At 37.8% G+C, this 25946-nt stretch overlaps 1 protein-coding gene across 1 annotated transcript in view; it reads right to left on the bottom strand.

The window, feature by feature from the left end:
• Positions 1 to 25946, bottom strand: part of DNAH14 (dynein axonemal heavy chain 14) — a gene marked incomplete at both ends in the record, with an annotated part of 395029 nt that overhangs the window by 248542 nt on the left and 120541 nt on the right. Inside the window, 8 exons of the mRNA XM_080698700.1 lie at positions 8706 to 8782; positions 9990 to 10176; positions 10814 to 10882; positions 12305 to 12450; positions 13555 to 13608; positions 14173 to 14404; positions 16158 to 16411; positions 21180 to 21267. Of these exons, the coding sequence (XP_080554826.1) occupies positions 8706 to 8782; positions 9990 to 10176; positions 10814 to 10882; positions 12305 to 12450; positions 13555 to 13608; positions 14173 to 14404; positions 16158 to 16411; positions 21180 to 21267 (1107 nt within the window). The remainder of the gene's footprint in view (positions 1 to 8705; positions 8783 to 9989; positions 10177 to 10813; positions 10883 to 12304; positions 12451 to 13554; positions 13609 to 14172; positions 14405 to 16157; positions 16412 to 21179; positions 21268 to 25946) is intronic.

The following is a 25946-nucleotide window of genomic DNA, read 5'->3' on the forward strand; positions in this document are numbered from 1 at the left end:
ACCATAGATGCCTGATTTTTAGAGGTAAGAAGCCTTCTACCCATTCTGAGACAGTGTCAACCACTACCACTATATAGTGGTATTTATGGACTGTGGGCATGTTGGTAAATTCAATCTGCCAAACTGCTGCTGGGCAGTGGCCACGGGCCTGATGTGAGGGAAAAGTGCCTGGCTTAAGGGGTGTCTGTGGGTTAGTGCACTGGCAGATTGAACACTTGGATGTGGACTTCCATAGAAACTGAGTGTCTTTGGGGGAGAGAGTAAGAAAAGAGTTAGCAAAAACCTTTAAGGTATTAGGATTAGGGTGGAAGATAGTGTGCAAATATAAGAGGAGTGATTGTATAGCTTCAGAGTCATGATTGGAGTTGCTAAGTGGGACAGGTTGTACAGGAGCCAAGAAGGAGGGAGAATACATTGCCACTTCCTTTGCTATCCTGTCAGCCCTAGTGTTTCCCTGTGTAATTGTGGAGTCATCATTTTTATGGGCTGGACAATAAGAGATTCCAATTTTCTTTGGTAGAAGGGAGGCTTGTAAAAGTTTTGTAATCCATTTGGAATTGGTGACCGTAGAGCCCTTTGTGTTCACCAGGCCACATTCCTTCCAAATGGCTGAATGTGATAGTAGAATTTGGAACACATATTTTGAGTCCATGTAAATAGTAAGGGCTTGATTGACTTCTAACTCAAAAGCCCTGGTTACTGCAATTAGTTCTGCTGATTAGTAGTATTGGGGAAGAGGGGCTTTGCCTCAATGACTTCGGTTAATGAAACAATGGCATATCCTGCATATCATTGGCCCTCCTGGGTGAAAGAGCTCCCATTTATAAGCCAAGTAAGGCTTACAGATGTGAGCCTTACTTATCCTGAATGTGAGAATGGCAAGGGATAAGGGCATCTAAGACCTCTAGACATACATGAGAAGGAGGGGCAGTAGAAGTGGGCAATAAGGTGGCTGGGTTTAGGGATGAACACAAACTAAAAGACACAGTGGTATCATGTAAAACGGTGACCAGGAGGGAAAGCACCCAGAAAGAAGGAAGAGTTTGAAGGCCTTATACATGAGCAGATCTTTGAGTTGGTGTGGTAAGGTAACCTTGATGTGGGCCCCAAATGTGAACATTTTTTGCTTCTTGGAGAAGCACATAGGCAGAGGCTAAGGTATGTAAGCAAGGAGCCTAGCCTCGGATGTTTGGGTCTGGCTGTTTAGACAGATAGGCCACTGGTGCAGAAACAGAGCCCTTGGCCTGGCCAGGACACCAATAGCCAGGCTCATGACTTCATGTACATATAGGGTAAAAGGTTAGTTGAGGTCAGGGAACTGAATGGCTGGAGCACATAGTAGTGCCTGCTGCAGTGTCCTAAAGGCAGTATTTATGCCTAGTGGGAGAGGTTCGTGGTGAGACAGTCCAGGTGAGCTGTTGGAACTGCTGGGTGTCAGGGTCTGTCCAGGTGAAGGCAAGAAGATCCTGAGAGGTAAGCAAAAGAGAAATCATATAAAAGGCATCTTTTAAGTTGATGACCGAGAAATGGGTCACTGAGGATGAAATAAGGGACAGGATAGTGTATGAGTTGGGGACTAAAGGGTGTATGGGCTTAACTGCTTCGTTAACTAAGTGAAGGTCCTGCACTAAGTGAGAAGCACCATTAGGCTTTTTAACTGCTAGAATTGATGTGTTACATGGTGAGTGGGCTGCAGGAAAGATTTTCTCAGGAAGTCTGAAATAAGTGGTTGAAGACCCTGGAGGCTAGCCACAGGGAGTGGGCATTGAGGCTTATTTGAAAAATGATGAGGGTCTTTTAGTTGTATCTGGACAGATGGGTGATTAGCCAGTGAGGGGTGTGAGTGTATCCCAAACTCTGGAATGCACCAAATGAGGAGGAACGGGATATGTGGGAGCTTTAGGAGGATTGTCCATGTCCATCAAGGTCAGGAGGAAGGCTGAGTTGGAGGAGATAGCAGGGCCAATAGGCCACTGTGCCATGGTAATGGAGGCCCAAAATTTTCCTAAAATATCCCTCCCTAACAAGGGAACAGGACATTTAGAAATAACTAAGAACTGATGGGTAAATGGGTGACCATGGAAATGGCAGGTCAACATAGGAGTTTTATGGGGATTAAATGTATGTCCCTCTATCCAGACAATAGAGGACTGTGCTAGGCTGGTGGGCCCCCCAAAATTCCCTCAGGACTAAGAATGCAGCTCCTGTATCCAGGAGGAAATTTATGGGGTGGCCATCAACTATGAGGGTTACCCAAGGTTCTTGGGCAGCGATATTAACAGTCGGGAGACAAACCCCAAGTCCTTGGTGGTCATGCCAAGTAGGTCATGCTATTGGAATGACCCAGCTCCCCTGCAGGGGCTGGGGCAGTTAGTAGCCCAATGACTGAATTTGTGGCACCTTGGACATGGCCTGGTAGGGGGCTGGGGATTTGGGCAGGCTCTTGCCCAATGTCCTTCATTTCCACATTTAAAGAAAGGCCCTGGGGGACCCTTAGGTGTTGATGGCTGTTTTTCTGCAACATTTGGCAGAATTTCTGATTTACTAATGGCTTGAGCCAGCATTTGATACCTGCTACATTCGGCCTTTTTCATATTTCTGATATCTAGGGCATTCAGCGTCCTCATCTCTATTATGAGAGACCTTGAAGGCCATAGCCATAATCTCGGTCTGAGGGGTGGCAGGTCCCTGTTTCAGCTTTTTAAATTTTGCTCTAATATCAGGATAACTTTGGGATAGGAAGTAAGTAATAAGGACATGCTTTCCACCAGCTGATTCAGGGTCTAGGTTAGTATACTGCTGAAGAGCTTTAGTAAGCCTATGGAGGAACTCAGTCAGAGATTCATCCTTTATTTTTGGATTATTTCATGAAGCCTATCAAAATTTGCTGCTCTTTGAGTCACCCTCTTAAGGCCAGCCACTATGCAAGTGGAAAAGAGATTTCCACAAATGAAGTCTGCAGGGGAATTATAATCCCAGTTAGGATCCTTATCTGGCACCGCCTGGATACCCATGGGATAATTTGGGTTTGTTCTATTACTTTCGTCTGCATAAGCCTGTGCCTGCTCCCATACCTGCCTGCTCTCTTCAGGTAACAGGGTATTGGCCAACAGCATGTAAATATCATGAAAAGTAAGGCTATAAGCCTGAAGGACCCAGGGGAATTCTTTAACATAAGTAGTGGGGTCAGTTGTGTAGGAACCCAAACGCCTCTCAATTTCAGAACGTTCTGCCATAGAAATGGGAACATAAACGCAGACACTCCCCTTTGCCCCCACAACCTCCCTTAGGGACTCTAGGACCTGAGCAGCAGGGTTAAGGGGAAGAGAAGGAACAAGTGAAGACACCAGAGGGTATCTGACCCTGGATGGCAGTAGGGGTGGTAAGGGAGGAGATGCCTCAGCCTGAGTAGCCAGCAACAGAGGAGCCAGAATCCATGTAGACGGTGAGGAAGGAGGGGAGTGGGGAAAATGAGCAGCCAGGGAATGCAAGGGAGTAAAGGGTGGACTGAAGGTGGGGGTGGATGCAGAAGCCAGGTGGGAGGAGGGGAAAGAAGCGGCCACTGCTCCCGGAGCAGCAGCTGCGATGGCTGGGAGAACCATGGGCTGGGAGGCATTCCCAGAGGGAGGGGTCACAGCTTCAGTGGAGGAGACTGGAACGTGAGGGGTGGGGACTAGCTGTGAAAAGGCTGCAGGACTCGGGGTCACGGTTGTAGCGGAAGAGGAGGAAGGGTGAAGGGCTGGACTACAGGAGCCCTGTAAGGGGGGGGGGTCATCCACTGAGTCTGGATACTGAAAGAAATGGAAGGCAGAGGAACAGCTCGTTGGCAGGCTAAAAGGACAGCCGTTGGGGAGCAGTTAGTGCAGAGAGCAGGACTTGAATGAAGGAGGAAAGCCTGTATGTAGGGGATTTCTGTCCATTTTTTTTTTTTTATTGCTCACGGAAGTTATAAAAATCCCTCAGCAGGGAGGGATCCAGGGACCCCTCAGGGGGGGCATTTGTTCTGCTTATCTAAGGGATACGTGGGCTACTACAGGGTGCAGTGGCTTTATAAGTCATTTGGGTTTAACATAGGGTGGGTTAAGGGTGTTTAAATGACTTAGAAGGAATTTAAGTGGAGAGTCAGCCAGAACAGAAGAAAAGTTTCCCATCAGGGCAGGGTCTTAGCAGCTGAATAGTGGGAGAAGCCTTCTATGTGCCAAGGTTATAAAGGACATTTTGTTTCTTCAAATAGTTATGTATTTTCAAATTTTTCCATTTAAATTATTTGATCCTTCACAGTTTATCCTAGCAAATGATATAGACCATGGTTCTAACCTGATACTTATTCAGATGGATGGTTAATGTCCCTAATAACTCTTCATTAAAGAATCTATTTTTGCCCAGTTTTATGATATATAAATGGCCAAATAATAGAGTCCTATTTCTATTCATTTTCTACAGTTTTCTAGTCATGAGCTAGTATCACAGTGTTTTAATTATTGAAGCTTTAAAGTATGTCTTAATACTTGGGATAATATTTCCCTTTCATTGGTCTTGATTTTCAATAGGTTTCTAGCTACCTGTTTATTTTTACATGTGACTTTATGGATCATGGGGAATTTAAGATGGCTGAATAGAAGAAGGCAGCACATTTCAGCTGCTCCAATACCCAGAAATCAACTAGCCGAAAGACCACTTCTTGGCAAAAGAAGAAAAGCAGTTACTCTTTGCCTACATTAAAAACTATATCCTGTTAAAGAGGTTCTGGGAAAATAACTCAAAAGTATAATTTTATGAGACAGATTCAATGAGGCTAATATATATCCTTAGCATAGGCCTTACTTTAAAGGAATAACAAATAGAATGCAAAAGAAGAAAGACAATTGAAAGGTGGCTGAATTGGAGGCAGCACAGAATAGAAGACTAAAAAGTAGCTCCAAAAAATATCTCATCTGATGGGCAGAGAGTGGAGATAAGTGCCATTTTGATGAGCCTGTGCAGGAGTGAGCAGCTGCCAGTACGGGTGGCTCTCAGAGACCAACTCCAGAAAAGAAGCTAAATCTTGTTAAGTCAGTGATTGCAGAGAACCAAGAGCAAAAGCAATCACATTCTTCTCCCCACATTCTATTATCTCAAGACATGAATCCTCAGGCTGCTCAGCCAAACAAATCATCAGAATTCATTGTGCGATAAAGAAATCCTGTGACTGCGTTGAATTTAGTGAGACCAAGAAACAACCTGCCCTTGTGTAGGAATCCCAGTGGCTATATACTACCTCATCAAAACCATTGTGGATCTCCAAACTGGCCAGCCAAACCACCATGGACTCCAGTGGCTGCATCTGATACTGTGAGGGCCAAGAAACTACAGACACTTCCTGTAGGTACCTGAGTGGCACTTGTCAAGACTGTGAAATTACAAACTGTCTCAGCGGTAGCCTGAGTGGCTGTAGGAACTTGCTTGACAGTGAACAAATGCATGAAGTCTGTGAGTTTTCAAACCATCCCTGTGAAGGTGGGGATGAAGACCACCATCAGACACCATGCTGCAAGTTGAGAGCACAATACCCTCTTGGCCAGCAGTGTATGCCCTCTTGGCCTGTATGCCAGGAGCTGATTGGGATCCTGACATTCACAGCCAGCAGATTGGCAGTGATATCACTGGGCCATCAGAGATAAGTTAGCAGGGCCACAAGCATGGAATGTTATAATTTCAGGCCCTTCTGATCTTCATTCCAGCTATCACAGAGACAAAAAACCAGTGCCTCTTACTTTTACCTATTCACAACCAGCAGAGGTATGATGGTGTCCTTGAAGCATTAAATTTCATCCAGCAGGTCTTAAGCTCTCAATGGATTATGGTCTCTGGGTCCTGTTGAGTTTGGGCCTAGAGAGCATGGAGGCTTGTAGGCAAGCATAGATTCCTGCTTGCCTGCATTAAAAACTAAGTCCTATTAAAGAGGCTTGGGGAAAATAAGTCAAAAGTATGATTTTATGAGACAGACCCAATGAGGCAACTATATACCCTTAGCATAGGCCTTACTGTAAAGGAATAACAAATAGACACAAGAAATCTACATAAAGATTTTTACAAATCTACATGAAAATCTACATAAAAGATGCCATTACAAAAAAGATATAAATTAGAAAATTCTGAAAACATGAGAATGAAGGCCAACATGGAAATAATGAACAGTCAAAACTGAATAGCAAAGGAGATTACTGATACTGAGCTGCAGAAAATGCCAGAAAAAGTCAGATTTTGGTTCTCAATATGACCAAAGACCTGAGAAATGAAATCAGAGGAAGTGTAAAGGAAATGAAAGAACGTATCAATAGAGAAATTGAGTCCTTAAGTAAGAACCAAAAAGAGGCTGTGAGCAAAATGAAGGAGACAATAGATGAGTTATAAAGATCTTAATAGAAATAATCTCTGGTGACTAGACCACATGGAAAATCGAGTTCCATTCTTGGAAAAGAATCCATCCAAAACTGACCATTAAGTCAACAATATAGAGAAGGTAATACACCATCACCACCACCACCAAAATATTCAAGAAATATGCAGTAACATAAAATGATCTAACATATAGTACTAATGGAAGCTTGCCTAGAAACACAAACCAAAGATCTCATCAGAAAAATAATATCTGAGAATTTCCTAAACATAAAAAATGAGTTGGACATTCACATACAGGAGGCATTCAGAATTCCAATACCATAATATCAAGGAAGAACTTCTTCATACCACATAATAATCAAAATGACTTATATGGATGCCAAGGAAAAAATATTAAATGCATCGAGAGCAAAAAAGCTGGTGAAATTCAGAGGCAACATGATAAAAATCACCAAAGACTTCTCAATTTAAATCATGAAAACCAGGAGGGACTGGTATGATGTACTCTAGACCTCAAAAGAAAACAACTTTCAGGCTGGGCGTGGTGGCACATGCTTGTAATTCCCGTGCTTGTGAGGTGGAAACAGGAGGATCGCGCAAGTTCAAAGACAGCCTCGCTGCCTTAAGATACCCTGTTTCTAAATAAAAATATAAAATAGGTCTGGGAGTGTAGCCTGGAGGTAGAAGGGTTCCATTCCCAGTACCATCAAAACAAACAAACAAAAAACAAACAAACAAAAAAAAACAACTTCTAACTAAGACTTGTATATTCAGCAAAAACTTCTTTCAAAATTGATAGAGAAATACAAACTTTCTACAATAAGCAGAAACTAAAAGAATTCATGACAACCAAGTTGGCACTAGAGAAAATATTTAAGGAAATAAAACACAAAGAAGAAAAAGAAGAATAAGTACCAGAATGAAAGAAGGGACAAATCCCACCAGATGACCAACTAAGCAAAGGAGAAATAACACTGTATTAAACACAAAATATACCATAAGATTACAGGAAACAGAAATCATTTCTCAATGTCGAAGGTCTAACCTCCCCAATTAAAAGGCTTAGACTGGCAATGTGGATTAAAGAACATAACCTAATTACATGTTGCATGCAAGAACCTCATCTTATAGGCAAAGATATTCATAGGCTAAAGGTGAAAAGACTGAATAAGATATTCTATCCAAATGGAGACTGAAAACATGTGAGGGTAGCAACTCTCATATCTGACAAAGCAGGCTTTCAACCTACTTATCAGGCTTTCAACCTACTTATCTCAACTTATCAGAAGAGACAAAGTGAGTCACTTCTTGATAAGAAAATAAACAATTCAACAAGAACATATAATGATAATAAATATTTATGCCCCTAATATGGGCATACCACTTTTATAAAACAAACCTTTTTTGTTTGTTGAAGTTGGAAGACTTTAACACACTGCTCAGACAACTGGATTAATCTTCCAGACAAAAGATGAGCAAAAAATCTTCAGCCTAAAGAACACTATAAAACAAATAGACCTAATAGACATTTAAGGAATATCCAAACCAACAGCAACTGAATACATATTCTTTTCAGCTGCTCATAAAACATTTTCCAAAATAGATCATAAAGTAACAGTGGATTAAAACATGTAATATAATTCCTTGCATCTTTTCAGACTTTTAGGATCAGCTTGCTTAAAAACAAACAAACACACAAAAAACCTTTTGGTAATTGTGTGTGTGTGTGTGTGTGTGTGTGTGTGTGTGTGTGTGTGTGTGTGTGTTACTAGGGATTGAACCCAGGGACATTCTACCTATGAGCTACACCCTCAGTCATATATATATATATATATATATATATATATATATATATATATATATAGTACTGGAGATGGAACCCTTCTACCTCCGAGCTATACTATATACTCCCAGACCTTTTTTATATTTTATTTGGAAACAGGGTCTCTTAAGGGCTTCGAACCAGCGAGATCCTCCTGTCTCCGCCTCCCAAGCATGGGGATTGCAAGCGTGCACCACCACACCTGGCATATTTTTTATTATTTATTTTGAGAAAAGATCTTAGTAAGTGCTGAGGGCCTCATTAAGTTGCTGCTGAGGCTGGCTGTGAACTGCAATCCTCCTGTTTTAGCTTCCTAAGTACTGGGATTACAAGTGTATACAACACAGCTAGCTTCTTTGATATTCTTAAATAATCTTTATTATATTTTACTGTGGCACTCTGGTAGCTCCCTGGTTTAACTTGTCATTTAAAATTCTACAAATTATTTTCCAGTAGTATACAACTCCTTTTGATATAACCTTAAATTTAAAATTCAACTGACCATTCAAGCTCCTGTTTCTTCTTTTCAGCCATTATTAAAACTGTCTTTAAAGATCTCAAACCAAAATCATAATGATCCTATCAAACATTAAAATATTTGAGTTATTAAAGGTTCTAAGGGAAAATGGCACACTTTGAAAATAAATGCAGAATTACTATTTTTACTGATTTATAATTTATTATTATCGATTATCTAGGATATGAAGGAAATCAGTGATATTGAATCCAAGCAACCTCATTTTGTTTTGAATGTTCTCATTTATCTTTCCCGATCCTGTGCTCCTTAGAGCCTTCCTTCCTTTCTTTATCTTCTTTCAAGCCATGGTCTTATTATGCTGCCCAGGCTTTTTTTGAGCTGCTGGGCTTCCCTGTTAGCCTCTTGAGTAAGCTGAGTACACAAACATGTGCTAATATACCTAGCAAAAGTCTCTTTCTTAAAGAAAAGACTAAGAGCCAGGCATGGTGGTGCACACTTGTAATCCCAGCACTTGGGAGGCTGAGACAGGAGGATGGCACAGGTTCCAAGCCAGCCTCAGCTACTTAGTGAGGCTCTCAGCAACTTAGTGAGACCCTGTTTTCAAATAAAGTATAGAAAGGTCTGGGAGTATAGCCTGGAGGTAGAAAAGCCCCTAGGTTCCACCCTCAGTACCACAAACACACACAAAAAAGACTAGTGAGTGTTGAACACGGTCAGTATCTGAATGAAATTACCTGTGAAATGTAAAAAGGAATTAGAAGAATACTGGAAAGAGGAGCATATTAGAGAAAATATGATTAGCTGTCCAAACCATTTGGGGTTAGAAACAATTACTTATATGTAAGAAAAATAATTCTCAACGTGTGGTGCTCAAATCAGCAGTGTCAGTAACATCTGAGAACTTCTTGGAAATACAAATTCTGAAGTTCCACAAGAGATATAAAAAATTATAAATTTGGGTGTAAGGCCTAGCACTTGTGTTTTAAGATGTACTACAAATTATTATGCTGCACAATGCAGTGATAGAACATTGCTCTTGTTGTTGTCTTCCTTGTACAGAGACAGAGTCTATAATTTGAAATGACAAATGTTCAGTTATTGTCTCTAGAGCTTAGAGGACTGGATTGGAATCTTGAATAATTTTTGCCTTACACCTAAGTTGGCATATGGACTTGATGTGTTGACAGAAATTCCAGCCCCACTATATAGTATGCTCCCAGGTCATTCCTGAACAAATACCAGGAAAGTCTCATTTAAAGTCATTTTTCTATAATTACATTTAAATATTTTTGGAAAAACATTCCTTACCTGTTGTGAGAGCTGTTTGCTAGCTAATTCATAAAGGTTAGTTATCTTTCCAGAAAGTGATTTTGAAGATTTGAAACCAAATGAAAACAGTATTATTTCGACAATCATCTGAGAGTGGGGCACCATCATTGCCACTGGGCGAAAGAGAGATTTTAAGTTACCTGGGATCTCTACTCGACCTCCGTATCTTTAGAGGAAAAGAAAAACAAAACAAAAACCAATAATTTCTCAATGTTTCAAATAAGGAATGATGTAATATACTTTCCTCCAAAGTAATTTTAGTGGCTTTTTATTACCTTTATCTGAAAATTCCAAGATTCTTTACGGTTATGAAGATTGAACCTAAGGGCATTTTACCTCTGAGATATACTTCCATTCCTTCTGCCATCACTTCTTTTGAAACAGGAGTTTGCTAGGTTGCTGGGAGTTGTTCTACATTGTTGAGGCTGTCCTTGAATCTGTAATGTTTCTGTCTCATTCTCCCAAGTACTGGGATTAACAGGCATGCACCACCACTCCAGGCTACATGATGGTTTTTTTTTATTGTACCATCTATTCCACAGAGCATGCTGTTTATCATACTTTTTCCCTAGACCTTGTTCCACAATTCACTCCACATCAGCTCTCTCTGATTCCTTGGACTAATATCAGTGAGATATTTAATGAACCTGCCCAAGCTTCACTCCCTGCAACCACCAGGGGGAGCTCAGAGGAATGCGGAGAGTTAATGATAGATCTATAATGTCAGACAAATCCATCTGTGGAGAATATTTAAAAAAGGAATTTGGTCTTTGTCTACTCCCACCAGATTCACTATCACTTACCCAGGATTCATGGTGATAAAGACTGCACAAGACATATTAACACGCATTTCTTTTCCATCCAGCACAAACCTACAAGACATTACAGTATTCATCAGTAAAACTGTTTTCTCTAGGACAAAGTATGATAAAACTACAAGTGAATTTGGGGACTTTCTTAATACTATGTCACATTTAAATCCAAATAGCTCACTGGAAAAATAACTGTGAATGATAGGAGGAAGAGAATAATTTGAGCCAAAGTTGTGAACCCTGCTAAGGTTCAGATATATTTGGTAATGTCTGAAAAAAATCTGAGGAGCTTTGTGGGACCTAAGGCTGGAAGGTACCTAAATGAATGAACTGACCAGGGGAAGAAATGTGAAGAGACTCTTGGGAAATAAAATATACTCTGCTTAGATGAAACAGTTGAACATAGATTGGGGCCCGGCATCAAGTCTCTGTTTCAGTATGGAACAAAGCCCACCTCCTAAGTCTCCCCTGGCCCCTGTTAAAAAGCTTTGGTACCACTATGAAATAGAACACTGGACATGGACATCTATGACCTGTAGTTGGCACCAGTGGTAGAGACAAGAGAGAGAAATCTTGTATTGATTCATTGGACAGTTGATACCAAAGAGGGGAGTCAAAACATGGGAAAAATAGTAAGTGAGACAAAACCTGGTGAATCCTAAGACATTAATGGGGAGCATTTTGCAGAGGTTAATGTGCAGAGAAGTGTTGGTAAGATGTAGGTTTTACTGTGACCCCAGCTATATCCATTTACTTTTGAGGCTTGGCAATATTAGCTTTAGCAATTTGAACAGAATTCCTGAGAGTTAAGCCACAATTTTAGTATCCATAAGCACAAGTTAGAAATATAATAAAAAATTTAAACCCACAAATTCATTTATGTCCATAAAGTAAAACATATGAGTTCCTAAATTTATCCAAAAAGAAAAAATTTGCTTTTATTACTAGTCATTAGTAATCCTAACATTCATAAAATGTTATTGCAAAGTTTTTACAAAAGCTCCTTAATTTAGAGTGAAGAGACAAGAGGGGCTGCACAGGTGCATGGCCAGTATGACTTAGTTTTTTTTTTTAAAAGAATGTCAAATTTTTAAAAAACCAATTTTTATTTCATCCCTTCTAATGCAATATTCTAAGACAAAAAGAAAATAATTAAAGATAGAAACAAAAACAAAAAATGTAATTAAAATGTATCTACATCAGAGTCCTGGTAGCTCCAGAGACTGCTCCAAAGCTCGGGCAAGAGTTTGGATACCTCTAAGTTGGCCTGCAAGTTAGTTATAGATATTTTCACATGATTTACCTAACAAAGGGAATATTTGAGGTGAGAACCATTTCTTTCTCTATATTCTATAAACCAACCAAAAGACCAAAACACTTATTTGAAGAAAAAACACGTAATAGTAAATAAACGTAAATGTTCATCAATTTCATTCAAAATGTGTAATAGTTTTTCACCCAATAAATGCACTGAACAAATACCTGACAGAATAGCTGTCCTTTGCTGTCTTAATTGTCAAGATCTGTGAGGCAATGACAGACAGAACTTCCACATCAATGCGGTTGAACTCATCGAAACAACACCAGGCACCAGACTGAACCAGTCCAAAGAAGAATTTCCCCATTATCTTAAAAAAGAAAAGATTACAGAAATTAAGATGGTAAAGAATTTCACCACTATTTTACTATGACGGCCATTTGGCTCTCCTGCAACTTTCCGGCAGTTGTGTTTAAAGTGTGGGAAGATGCCAAAACAGGACAATCAGTAGGCTAAAGGCAGGGTGACAGATGCCTTGAGATTTTGTTTGTCAGGTATTCTAGAGAAAATGAGATAGAGCCAAAGAGACTTGGAAAAACTCAGAAGTTGGTACCTCCCATAGGTAGCAGAAAATCATATCTGAAATTTTGATATTTCATTCAACCATGGAATTTTTTTTGAAGGGCTTTTAATTAACATGAAAAACAAGTTGAAGGGCTTGGGATGTCGTTCAGTGGGAAAGTGCTAGCTTAGCATGCTCATGTTTTAAAACCTTTTGAGTTAGTCGGGCATGGTGGCACACTTATAATCCCCGTGCTTGGGAGGCGGAGACAGGAGGATCACCAGGTTTGAAGATAGCCTCGCTGGTTTAAGAGACCCTGTTTCCAAATAAAATATAAACTAGGTCTGGTAGTGTAGCCCGGAGATAGAAGGGTTCCATCCCCAGTACTACCAAAAAACAAACAAACAAACCCCCCAAAACCCTTTGAGTTAAATTTGTAGCACATAGAAACAGAAGTAAATGAAATTTTAACAAGTACTTCAGGATATTATTAAACATGTCTTAGGTAATTTGCTACCCAAACACAAGACATCTATATAGATTTTTGCTTTTGTGCTAATCATAATAGCCTCATTGATCTTAGTAATCATCTTTTCAGAAGCATGGGGAGAGGCTTTTTATAATAAGTCAGAACTCTTACTTTATATATTCATGTTCCATATAAAATTTTGTTTAAAAAGAATCTCACCGTCAGAAAGTTGGAAAAGCACTGTTTTAAGGAGGAATTGAGTTGAACTAAAAATAAAAGTATATAATACTTTAAGTTTCTATTATAGTCTATGTTTCTGTTCTATCACTTTAAAAGAAGTGTTTATAGATCCATAAATATTTAATATCTCTCTTGTTTTTAATTCTTTAATCAATTTTCTATATATGTAGTATTATTTATGAGTACATATGTTTAAGCTTTACCTTATAATCCAAATCTTCAAAACAGTTGAAGACTACACAATGTTTACCTAAAGCCTGGAAAACAAAAAAATACTATTTTAATATATTTCATAAATTATTACACAAAATACTTGTGTTAGAACTATGAGAGTAATCAAATATCTTTATTAAGCTTTTTGAGAAAAATTTTGTAATATGTAAAGATTAATTAGATACCAAATTTAGGACTTCACAAAACTCAATATGGTATAAGTGTATATATACTATTATATTTGATGATGCTTGTGTACCATTATGGTCATGTGTTTATACACATCTACAAAAAGAAAACTAAGAAATATATTACCTTTGTTTTCATCAGTTACTACCTTCCTCTCTCTTCCTCCCACATACCCCCTCCCACACAATGATATTAATCCTTCACATGTCAGTCAGTTCCTAAAGTAATACTCAAAGTAAATACAAAGCATATGTTGGCTTCCTGAGATCCCAAATGCAATGCAATGGGCATTCAAAAATTAACTGATGAATTGCAGAAACTGATGAATGTGCTTGTTAAATAAAATGAACATCTGAACAGCAGGGATGTTATGAATTTAAGGCAAAAGGAGGTTTTTATTCTGAATATATGGGACTTACTTTAGCCAAATCTTTAACAGTCTCAGTTTTTCCAACTCCAGCTGGACCAGCAGTGCAGCCTCCCAGATTCAAGCGTAGGGCTGCTGTAAGAGTTAGCCAGCATCGCTCTGTGAGGGGCGTGATGACCAGTCTTGGAGTACAGCCCAAGTACTCATAGCCATAGGTGAAGCTAGCTTCTCCTTGAGACACATAACACAATTTCTGTTTTTCATTCCACTTATACTGCAAATGTCTGAAAGCAATATTTTAATGCTCATATATTATTTGGGTAAAATTTTTCACATGCAGAAATATATGATTAAAGATGAAGTATTGATAAAAACAAAGGTCAAAATACTAAAATAAATGACAAATGACATAAAATTCACTAATGGCTTATTATATATGAAATATAGACCTTTGAGGATGACACACTTATGAGAACTCTACCCTCAAGGCAAATGCTGCTTTGGTGTGATGTAGGACTAAGTGGAGGGTTTATATAAGAGTCCTCCCTATGAAGTTGACTATAATGTCCAATAAGAATGTGAGTAAAGGCCTTGTTTACTATGATCTGTATCATTATTATTAAGGTGCTTGAGAAAAATAGTATTTAAGTCTTAAGAAGTTACACTTTGGAAAACTTGATTTGCATTTATCCTATGAGCAATGAAAAATGTTCTCAAGACTTTGAATTATATCTGTGACCCAACTGTAGCTTTATGGTATACATTCTTGACAGTATTTTGTATCTTCACCAGTATTGACTCATTTCTCAAACTCATATCAAAGAATATTTTTAAGCCAAATGTGGTGGTGCACACCTGTAATCCCAGTATTTGGGAGACTGAAACAGGAGAATCACAGTTTGTAGCCAGCCTCAGCAACTTCATGTGGCCTTCTATAACTTAGGGAGATCTTGTTTCAAAATAAAATAGGGCTGGAGGTGTAGCTCAGAGGTAAACTACCTCTGGGTTCAATCTCCAGTATCACACACACACACACACACACACACACACACACACAAAAAAAAAAAAAAAAAAAAAAAAAAAACCCCACAAAAAAACCCCCCAATATTTTTGGAATGAATTTCACATTTGATTCTTTGAAATACACTATAACAATGACATGGGAAAAATCATTCCCATGTATTTTTTTGGGTGTGGTACTATTCTGAAGTTGAATTACAGGTGGAGGCATGCACCGTCCAGGACTATTTGAGTTTTCACATAGGCACGACTTTGTACCTTTATATGCTTCTCTTTTCTTATCTCACTTGCAGTTTAGGCTATCATCTAGTTGTTTGTATATCCTTATAAGACCTTATAAAGAAATCTAAAATAAGTAAACTTTCAAAATTAAAATTCAAGTAAAAGGCATTTAAAAATTTATATACTGCCACCTTAGAAAGTCTTAGATGGGAGTACATAAAACCCTAGGTAAAAACAGAGAAAACTTTTAGAAAATACTTAATTCAAAAGTTTGAAACTTCACATTTGGTATGAAAATCTGATGCTTGGTCTGCTCTTCTCACCGAAGGCAGTGACTCTGTTTTTTCTTTACTTTCATATTTACTGATTGACTCCAGATGGGGAAAAGGGAGTTTCTGAGTTAGAAAAGTGGCTGGAAATGGTCTCTGATTTGTTTCCCCAGCCTGGTCTGTTCCAGAATTGACAGTATGGGGAAAAAGAAGAGACCCATGGTAGACCTCTCAGTACTCATTGAAGACTACTATCTGGCCCAAGGGCAAAAAGAAAAATGCAACTAAAGAAGAGCACAAACAGGCCAGGAAGATAAGACAGAAATAAGTGAAAAAGAGGGGAAGATGGAGGAGAAAAGAGCACAGAAGTAGTTACTCTAGTTAGCATAGTTATTTTAGAATTTCAGCATTTTCCTGAAAACTAAAGCTTGAGTTTGACAAAGCTTTGAGACAGAGAATCAATTTACCTTAAAATATGTTTTTAAGACATCATTAGATGTATCAACTATAGTTTAGATATACCTACCTTGTCCACTCAAAATCCTCTGCATTGAAAATATTTTTAAGTAGTAAACCTATCACAGTATCTCTGCAATGGACATAGAAGGTAAGCAGTGCCCCCATTACAGTTTTTGTTCGAGAGTCGCTAGTACTCATAGCTATCAGCTCTGCAACCTCTTCTAGATGACACATCACTCTATCATAAACTTTTTCCAGCTCTTCTTTTGAATGGGAACTAGTAAAACTTTTGATACAATCATTATAAAACATAATCTGGCTCTGAAAAAGTAAAGGATACATAAGTTAATTGAAACATTCATTTTATTTTAAACTAAAACACGTTTTCATGGAGTATATGTAGTATGTGAAGTATATGTATGAGTGCATCTGTGTGTTAAAGAGCTTTAACATTTATATGTATTCAAAGGTTAAAGATTACATTTTGATTGATACTCATGAAGGCATTATTCATTTATACTTCCTAAATCCTATATTTTAACCATCATTAATAATAACCTGAGGACAGTAACAATGGTAGAATACTGCATGATGAAATTAGTGCTGCTTTCTCTCAACCAAAAAACTACTAGAGATGATAAACCAATTTAGCAAAGTAGCGGGATACAATATCAACCTAGAGAAATCAGTAGCTTCTTTATTTGCCAATTATAAATCCACAGAGAATGAAATACAGAAATAAATCCCATTCACAAACCTTAAAATAAATAAAATACCTGGGAATAAACCTAACCAAAGAGGTAAAAGAACTCTACAATCAAAATTATAAAACACTAAAGAAAGAAATTGAAGAAGACCTTGGAAGATGAAAAGATCTTTCTTGCTCTAGGATAGGCAGAATAAATATCATCAAAATGGCCATTCCACCAAAGTGATCTATATAATCAGTGCAATCCCTATCAAAATACCAATGTCATTTTTCATAGACCTAGGAACATCAGTCATAAAATTCATATGGAGAAACAAAAGATCCAGAATAGTCAAACAATTCTCAGTAATAAGAACCATGCAGGAGGCATCACAATTCCTGACTTCAAATTTGTATCACATACAATGTATAGGCACAGGGAGTAACTTTCTCAATAAGACTTCCAAAGAGCAGGAAATTAAAGCAAGAATTAATAAGTGGGATCTCTTCAAACTAAAAGTTTCTTCTCATCAAAGGAAACCATCAAGAATCTAAAGAGGAAGCCTACAGAATGGGAGATCTTCACCAGCCACCACTCTGATAGGGGGCTAATATCCAGAATATACAAAGAGCTCAAAAGACTCTACACTAACAAAACAAACAACCCAATCAAGAAATGGGCAACTGAAATGAATAGGTACTTCACAAAAGAAGAGATACAAATGGCCAATAGATACATGAAAAGATGTTCAACATCACTAGCCATCAGGGAGATGTAAATCAAAACTACGCTAAGATTCCATCTAACCTCAATCAGAGTGGCAAGAATAAAGAAATCAAACAACAACAATTGCTGGCGAGAATGTGGGGAAAGAGGAACTCTTTTACACTGTTGGTAGGAGTACAGAGTAGTTCAGCCACTATGCAGATCAGTATGGAGATCCCTTAGAAAACTGGGAATAGATCCACTATTTGATCCGGCTATACCACTCCTGGGTATCTTTCCAAAGGGGTTGAAATCAGAGAACTACATTAACATATGCATACCCATGTCCATAGCAGCACAATTTGTATTAGCCAAAATATGGAACCAACCTAGATCTCCATCAATAGATGAGTGGATTGCAAAATTATGGTTAATACACACAATGGAATTCTATTCAGCTATAAAGAAAAATAAAATAATAGCATTTGCAAGAAGATGGAAGGAACTAGAGAACATTATGTTAAGTGAGCTTAATTAAGCACAGAAAGAGAAAGGACATATGTTTTCTCTAATATGTTCAAGCTAGAGAGTAGTGGTAATACCAGAGGGATTCCAGATTAATGGAGGGAAAAATCTCAGCAGAGCTTGAAAGGAAGGATAGGAGAGGAAGAAAGCTGAGGTTGTTCAATGGAGGAGCTACATATGAATATGTGTAGTAGCATAAATACAACTTGATTAACCTGGACACTCTCTATTGGGGGGGGGGGGGAAAGGGAGAGTGAATGGCATGCAGCACAATCTAAATGTACACCATTTTCAATATGTTCCACTTATAAAAAATAAAAATGATAAAACCCAAAAAACAAATTATATCACATAGCTATAGTAATTAAAACAGCAGGGCATTGGCACAAAAACAGGCACACAGACCAATGGAACAGGATAGAAGATACAGAAACAAATTGACACACTTATAGTCAATTGATCTTCAGCAAAGTTGCCAATACATACCCTGAAGAAAAGACAGCCTTTTTTTATAAATGGTGCTGGAAAAACTGGTTATCTACTTATAGAAAAATGAAACTAAATCCTTACCTCTCACTGCACAGAAATCAACTTGAGATATATCAAAGACCTAGAAGTTAGACCAGAGTCTATGAAGCTGTTAGAGGAGGGCATAGGTTCAACACTCCAACATATAGGCACAGGTAGAAATTTCCTCATAAAGACCTTCAAAGCTCAGGAAATTAAAACAAGAATTAATAAGTGGGATGGCATCAAACTAAAAAGTTTCTGCTCATAAAAAGGAAATCAAGAGTGCAAAGAGAGCAAGGCATGGTGGTGCACACTTGTAATCCCAGCATTTGGGAGGCTGACATTGGAGGATCGCTGTTTGTGGACAGCCTCAGTTACTTAGTGAGGCCATCTGTAAATTAGTGAGACCGTGTTTCAAAATAAAGAATAAAAAATAGGACAGGGGGTATAGCTTGGAGGTCGAATGCCCCTGGGTTTCATTCCCAGACCTGAAAAAAAAAAGTCTAAAGAGAAAGCCTACAGGATGGGAGATCTTTACCAGCTATCCCTCTGACAAAGGTCTAATATCTAGAATATACAAAGAACATAGAAAACTTTACACTAGAAAAACAAATAATCCAATCAAGAAATAGGCCACTGAATTGAATAAACATTTCACAAAAGAGGAGATACAAACGGCTGATATGTGAAAAAATGTTCAATATCATTACCCATTAGGGAAATGCAAATCAAAACTACACTGAGATTCCATCTAATCCAAATCAGAATGGCAATAATAAAGAAGTCAAATAGCAATAAATGTGGGTGAGGCTTTGGGAATATAGGCACTCTTTTACATTGTTGGTGGGATTGCAAATTAGTCTAGCCACTATGGAGATCAGTGTGGAGAGTCCTTAAAAAATGGTGAATGGCCATATTACTACTTGGTACCTTTCCAAAGGGGTTAAACCCAGAGAACTACAGTAATATATGCATACCCATGTTCATAGCAAAATTCACAATATTCAAACTATGGAGCCAACCTAGGTGTCCATAAAGAGATGAATGGATTACAAAATTCTGGGAAATAAACACAATTGAATTCTACTCAGCAATAAAGATAAATAAAATTACATCATTTGCAAGAAAATGAAAAGACCGGAAGAACATTATGTTAAGTGAGATTAGCCAGTCACAGAGAGTAAAGGGTCATATGTTTGCTTTCATATGTGCAGGATAGGAAGTAATTGGGATACAAGAGAGACTCCAGATGATGAGGAGAACCTCAGGGAGCCAGAGAAGAGATATAAGGGTAAGGGTGGAAGAAGACTTAGGTTCATTAATAGAATACTACCGTAGATTATGTATATATGTGAATATATACCAATGTCAATCTGGATACTCTTGTTTGGAGAGAAGGGCATCAAAGCATGAGCATGTATGTCATTGTCAACGTGATTTAAATTATAAGACTATAATGCACCAGTAAAAGCACACACACACACACACACACACACACACACACACACACAAAACTAGTGCTACTTTCTAATTAAACTATAATAATATACTTGGAACATGTTATATGTAATTGTAGTTTTTTAAAAGTTTATGTAATTTCTGTTATTTGACCCATCTCTTTGAATTTTCTTTTCCCATACATACCAGTGCATTTTTTATGAGACTGAACCTAGGGTCATTCTACATCTGAGTTATACCTCTAGCCCTATTTTTTATTCTTTATTTTGAAACATAGTCTCAGTAAGTTGTAGAGGGCCTCACTAAGTAGCTGAGGATGGCCATCTGTGATCCTCCTGTCTCAGCCTCCCAAGTATTGGGATTACAATCTTGCACCACCACACCTGGCTTCATGGTTGTTTTAAGAAGAAACTTAAGTGAAAGGCAGGTTGACTATGGGTAAGGCAACAGGAGAGCTTTTAGGGTTATGGCCTATATGCTTGGGTAAGCTGTTACTTGCTAAGTACTTACTGGAGGAAGAGTGTGTTGTGAATGAGGGGACATAATGATTTTGTGTATAAACTGAATTTGAAATGCATAAGAAACACATAAGCTATAAAGTTATACATATGGGAATAATTAGTGTGAGATTTTTCCTGAGACAGATAAGAGAATACAGGCTGGGAAGCCTGGTCTATCAATCAGAATTCTTGGTTGCATGCAACAGAAACTAACTCTGGGTTTCTAAGAAGATGATGTGAGCTCACAATTAGCAGATGAACACCTTGAACTTAAGGCAGCAAAACCTGAAATGGCCTTCTAACATATAGAACTCTAAGATAATAAATTTGGGTTGTTTTAACCCACCAAGTTTGTAATAACTTCTTAATGATAGTAACTGGAAACTAATGCAATGTAATAATTTTCATTCAATATTTCACTTTATTTTAATTCAATATTGTATTCAGATTTTAAGCCATATAAAAGCTAAAGGAAGTATACAGTGAGTACCCAACATATTCACCACCTATCTTCTATAATTAACTTTTTGTTATATTTATCAATTATTTATCTATATATCTATTTTATCTTTAGTGCATTTCAAAATAGGCAACAAATATCAGTACCTTCATTAATGATATATTTTCCAAATATTTGCTTTCTTGGCAATCTATTCACAATTTAAATACTTAGACCCATACATAAAAGCAGTGGTAACTTACCACAATGAGTACCACTTGTCCTGGATGAGATACCACCCACCGGGAAAAATTCTGGCAGTTCCAGTCTTCAACTCCTTGATTTAAAAGTCTACAAAAAATGTATTTATATTATTTATATATAATAATTGACCATGGCCATTTAATGACTAAGCATGACAAGGCCACATGAGAGTTTTCCTTTAAGATCTCTGATTGTTTTGTTCTAATTTGAGTATATGTAGGTTACAAAATAGTTAACAGAGCCTTAATCCATACATAATATGTCTTTTTAAGTTATTTTTAAAAACATTACCTGTACTTTTGTAATGAGGCTATTGAGTTTCTAAATGATAGATATATATAAAATTAGGAGATGACACACACTAGCTTTGAATTGCTCATCAAGTCAAGAAAGCAATACACAAACTGGGGCTTTCAATGAAGAGATGAAAATACTAAAATGTACCAAAATATCATGGCTCTGAAGAAAACAATGAGGGAATTTAAAAAAAACCTCAACACAGGGATTGAATAGCAAACAAGAATTTAGTAAAATAAAGGATTAAGGAACTTGAAAATAGGCCATTGAAAATCATTTAATCTGAGAGAGTAAAAAAGAGTACAGATAACTCAAGTAAATTATGGAACACCATAAAGTAAAATAATCTGCATATTATTATTATTTCTGTGGTACTGAAGACTGAATTTCGGGAACCTTCTAGCTCTAAATTATACCCTTATCCCTGTTTTATTTTTTATTTTGAAACAGATTCTCACTAAGCTGCTTAGGCTCTCTCTAAATTGCTGAGGCTGGCTTCTTACCTGGGATCCTCCTCTCAAATACTGGTATTACAGACATGTGCCTCTACCACACCTGGCTCAATCTATGCCTTATTGATGTGCCACAAGGAGAACAGAAAGAAAACTGTAGAAAGCATATTTATGTATTCTTATACTGTACTTTTATTGGTGCATTACAGTCTCACATCATAATGTCAATCATGTTGACAATAATATATGCACATACTTGGTGGCCTCTTTCCCCTCTCCTTATTTCTCCCCCAACTGAGACTGATGTTGGTATATTCACATATGTACACATAGTCCATGGTAGTATTTCCATTAATTTACCTCGGTCTTCCCCTTCCACTTCTTTAGACCACCTCCCTAGCTCCTTAAGGGTTCTCCTCCACTATCTGGAGTCCCTCTTTTATCCTAATTACTCTTTACCTTTCACATATCAGAGAAAACATATAACACTTCACTTTCTGAGATTGGCTAACCTCACTTAACATAATATTCTCCAGAATCTTTCATTTTCTTGCAAATGATGTAATTTTGCTCTTCTTTAAAAAAAATTTTTATTGGTGCATTGTAGTCATACAAGACTTCTGTAGACATACATGCCCGCATCACCCAATGAGCCCTTACCCAAACCCCATCCCATTATCTCCCAATCCCTCTGTCCCATGCTTGGCTTAGTAATTGACTTTGATATGTTTGTTTAAGTACATCATATACTTTAGAGAGTTTCTCTCTTCCCCCCTCCCATCCCCTCAGTTAGGTTGCCTTATTTGCTCCTCTATGGGATATCCATCCTTATCTAGAGTTCCTCCTGTAACCCATTTCTCCCTAGCTTTTGCATATAGGGAAAGCACCTGATTTCTTCTTTTTTAAAGTGACTGACTAATCTCACTTAGGGTAATGCCCTCCAGTTCCATCAATTTCCCTGTAAATGATGTAACTGTGTTTTTCTTTATGGCTGAGTAAAATTCCATTGTGTGAATATCCCACAGTTTTATAATCCATTCATCTGTTGATGGACATCTTGGCTAGTTCCATAGTTTGGCAATGGTGAATGTTGCAGCTATGAACATAGATATACATGCACTAGTTTGGTAGTTTGGTTTCCTTTCTTTTGGGTAGATACCCAGAAGTGGTATTGCTGGATCAAATGGTAAATTTGTTCCCATTCTTCTGAGGATCTGCTATAGAGTTTTCCAAAGTGGTTGCACTAATTTGTAATTCCACCAACAATGTTTTAGAGTTCCTACTTCACATCCTCGCCAGCATTTGTTGTTGTTGTTTGTGTTTTGAATGACTGCCATTCTAGCTGGAGTTAAGTGAAATCTCAAGGTAGTTTTGATTTGTATCTCTCTGATTGCCAATGATGTTGGGCATTTTTTTTCATCTATTTATTGGCCATTTGAATTTCTTCTTTCATTAAGTGTCTATTTAATTCACTTGCCCATTTTTCTGACTGGGTTATTTGTTTTATTAGTGCTGAGTTTCTTGGATTCTCTGTATATTCTAGATATTAATTCTTTATTAGAGGAGTAGGTGGCAAAAATCTTCTCCCATTCTGTTGGCTCTCGATTGAGGTTCTTAACAGTTTCCTTTGCTGTACAGAAGCTCTTCAGTTTCCTGCATCCCACGTATTAATTCACCTTTTAGTTTCTTGTGAAATTTTTTCTTCTTTATTCCTGAGTAGAATTCTATTTTGTGTATTTCCTATAATTTTGTAATACATTTATCTGTTGATGGACACCTAAGATACAATGGCAGAAAACTTCCCAAGCTTGAGGTAAAATATTGAAATCAAGATTCAAGAAGCCCAATAAGTACAAAGTCACAGGGAGCATTTTAAAGGCAGCAAGAAATCACCATAAAACAACCAATGTATTTGTCAGTAGGCCAGAAGAAAGTAAGATTATATATTCTAAAAGCTAAAAATAAAAATTCGGCCAACTAACAGTACTATGCCTAGCAATCTTGTACTTCAAAAATGAAGGAGCTATAAAAACCTTTTCATCCGGGCGTGGTGGTGCATGCTTGTAATCCCTGCGCTTGGGAGGTAGAGACAGAAGGATCACGCAGGTTCAAAGCCAGCTGTGCTGGCTTAAGAGACCCTGTTTCCAAATAAAAATATAAAATACGTCTGGGAGTATAGCCCGGAGGTAGAAGGGCTTCCAGGAACCCCAGTACCACCAAAAAAAAAAAAAAAAACCAAAACCTTTTCAGATAACCAAAAGTTGAGGGCATTTATTACCACTAGACCTGCCTTATAAGAAATTCTATAAGGGATTCTTCAAGGTGAAGAAAAAGTACTCATTAGTAATATGAAAACATATGGAAGTATACAAATCTCTTAAAATTAAGTAGATGGTCAAATTCCAAATATACTATAATACTATAATATTGAATAAAAACAAATTTAACTGTGTTCTAAAGGTTAGAAAAAATTATAAGTAGCTATATCTATGATAATTTGTTAAGGAATACAAGTTATAAAAAGTTATAAATTGTGAAATCTAAAGTATAAGATGTGAGAGAGAGTGGAGTAACAGTATAGAATTATTTTATGAGATTAAATTTAAGTTATTAGCTTAAGATAGCCTATTATAGGTAAAAGATATTTTTGTCTAGCTCTTTAGTTACCATAAAGCGTAAACTTATAGTAGAAACAAAAAAGATAAAAAGAAAGGATTCAAAATATACTGCCAGAGAAAACAAAAACCAAAAGAAGACTACAAGAGGGAAATAAAAGAACAAAAGATCTGCAAAGCAAACAAAAATAATTTATTTGCTGCTTACAAGAGACTAACTTTGCCTTGTAGTACACATATAGATTGAGAATAAAAAACTGCCGAGACTGCCTACTTCCTCTCGGCATCTGCGTGTGTGTGACAATCCCCCACGTAGTCAAATTGGCGATTAGCCCCAAGAGAGGGCGTTGTCTCTGGCCAAAAACTCCTCCACTTTTAGATATTCTTTCATAACTATTATTCTTTTGGTAATGATTCTTTTAACTCTCCACACGAATTGCTCTGGTCGTGTAAGATCAGGACTGTGAGAGAAACTGAGTCCGTGGAAAATAAACTTTCTGGTAATTTGTCTAAGCCTCTAAACGTCCTCGGCTTTGTTCAAATGATAATAAAATCTAGTTAGAATTTAGATGCAGTGGCAGCATTCCAGTCAATAATTACAAACGCAGATTTCCCCTCAATCTCTGACCTTCAACCTAATCACTAACTTACAAAAAAAGGGCCCTAGAGGGGGAGGCGACTCGGTGCCTCTATTTACCTCTCTTTGTGATCCTGCCCAGATACAGGAAGACAAAGGTAGGGTGTGACATCAAAGCAACCTAGTTTATGAGCAACTGATACTGCCCAATACAATGGAGCTGAAGGCTAGGAAGATTCTTGACCTTTACACCCACTATGAACCCTGCCCGAGATGGGGGAGGTGCCACGTGGCTAAGAAAAGGATATTGCAAAGGGTCTGAGACAGGAATATGGATTATTTATAAGGTGAATAGGTTTCTAATAAGCCTATCATTTGAGGAAAAGTGTTCTGCAGCTAAGGAAGTATATCTAACAACTAAATCTAAAAACTACATGGTATTTTTGGTGTTTGTCTGCCAAACTGTGTTGTGAGTTTGCTTAAGCTTTCAGATTTTAGAAGGCAAGGTGAGCGAGACCTGGGAGAATTTTATCACATCCACCTGAATCGCCACATCTCCCCATGCCTGCCATATGGACTGAGCCCTAAAGATGGAAAGTTCCAAAAAAGTTAAAGAAGATTCCCTGAGAGGCCTCCAAGCCCTGGGCATGCCCGTTTCTTCTGGAAGTTGCCCTTTGGAACTGCCTATCTGCAAGATCTGGGAGAAGATCTGGAGCTAATCTTTTGAAAGCCAAAAGCCGGACTAGTTTTTTTTTTTTACCTTTGTTTACATGTTATTCTCTATTGTTTTACAGTGATTGCATTCACCTCTTTTTCTCTTATTAT

The sequence above is a fragment of the Muscardinus avellanarius genome (genome assembly GCF_963383645.1).
Source record: "Muscardinus avellanarius genome assembly, chromosome: 7".
In the NCBI taxonomy this organism is placed as follows: Eukaryota; Metazoa; Chordata; class Mammalia; order Rodentia; family Gliridae; genus Muscardinus; species Muscardinus avellanarius.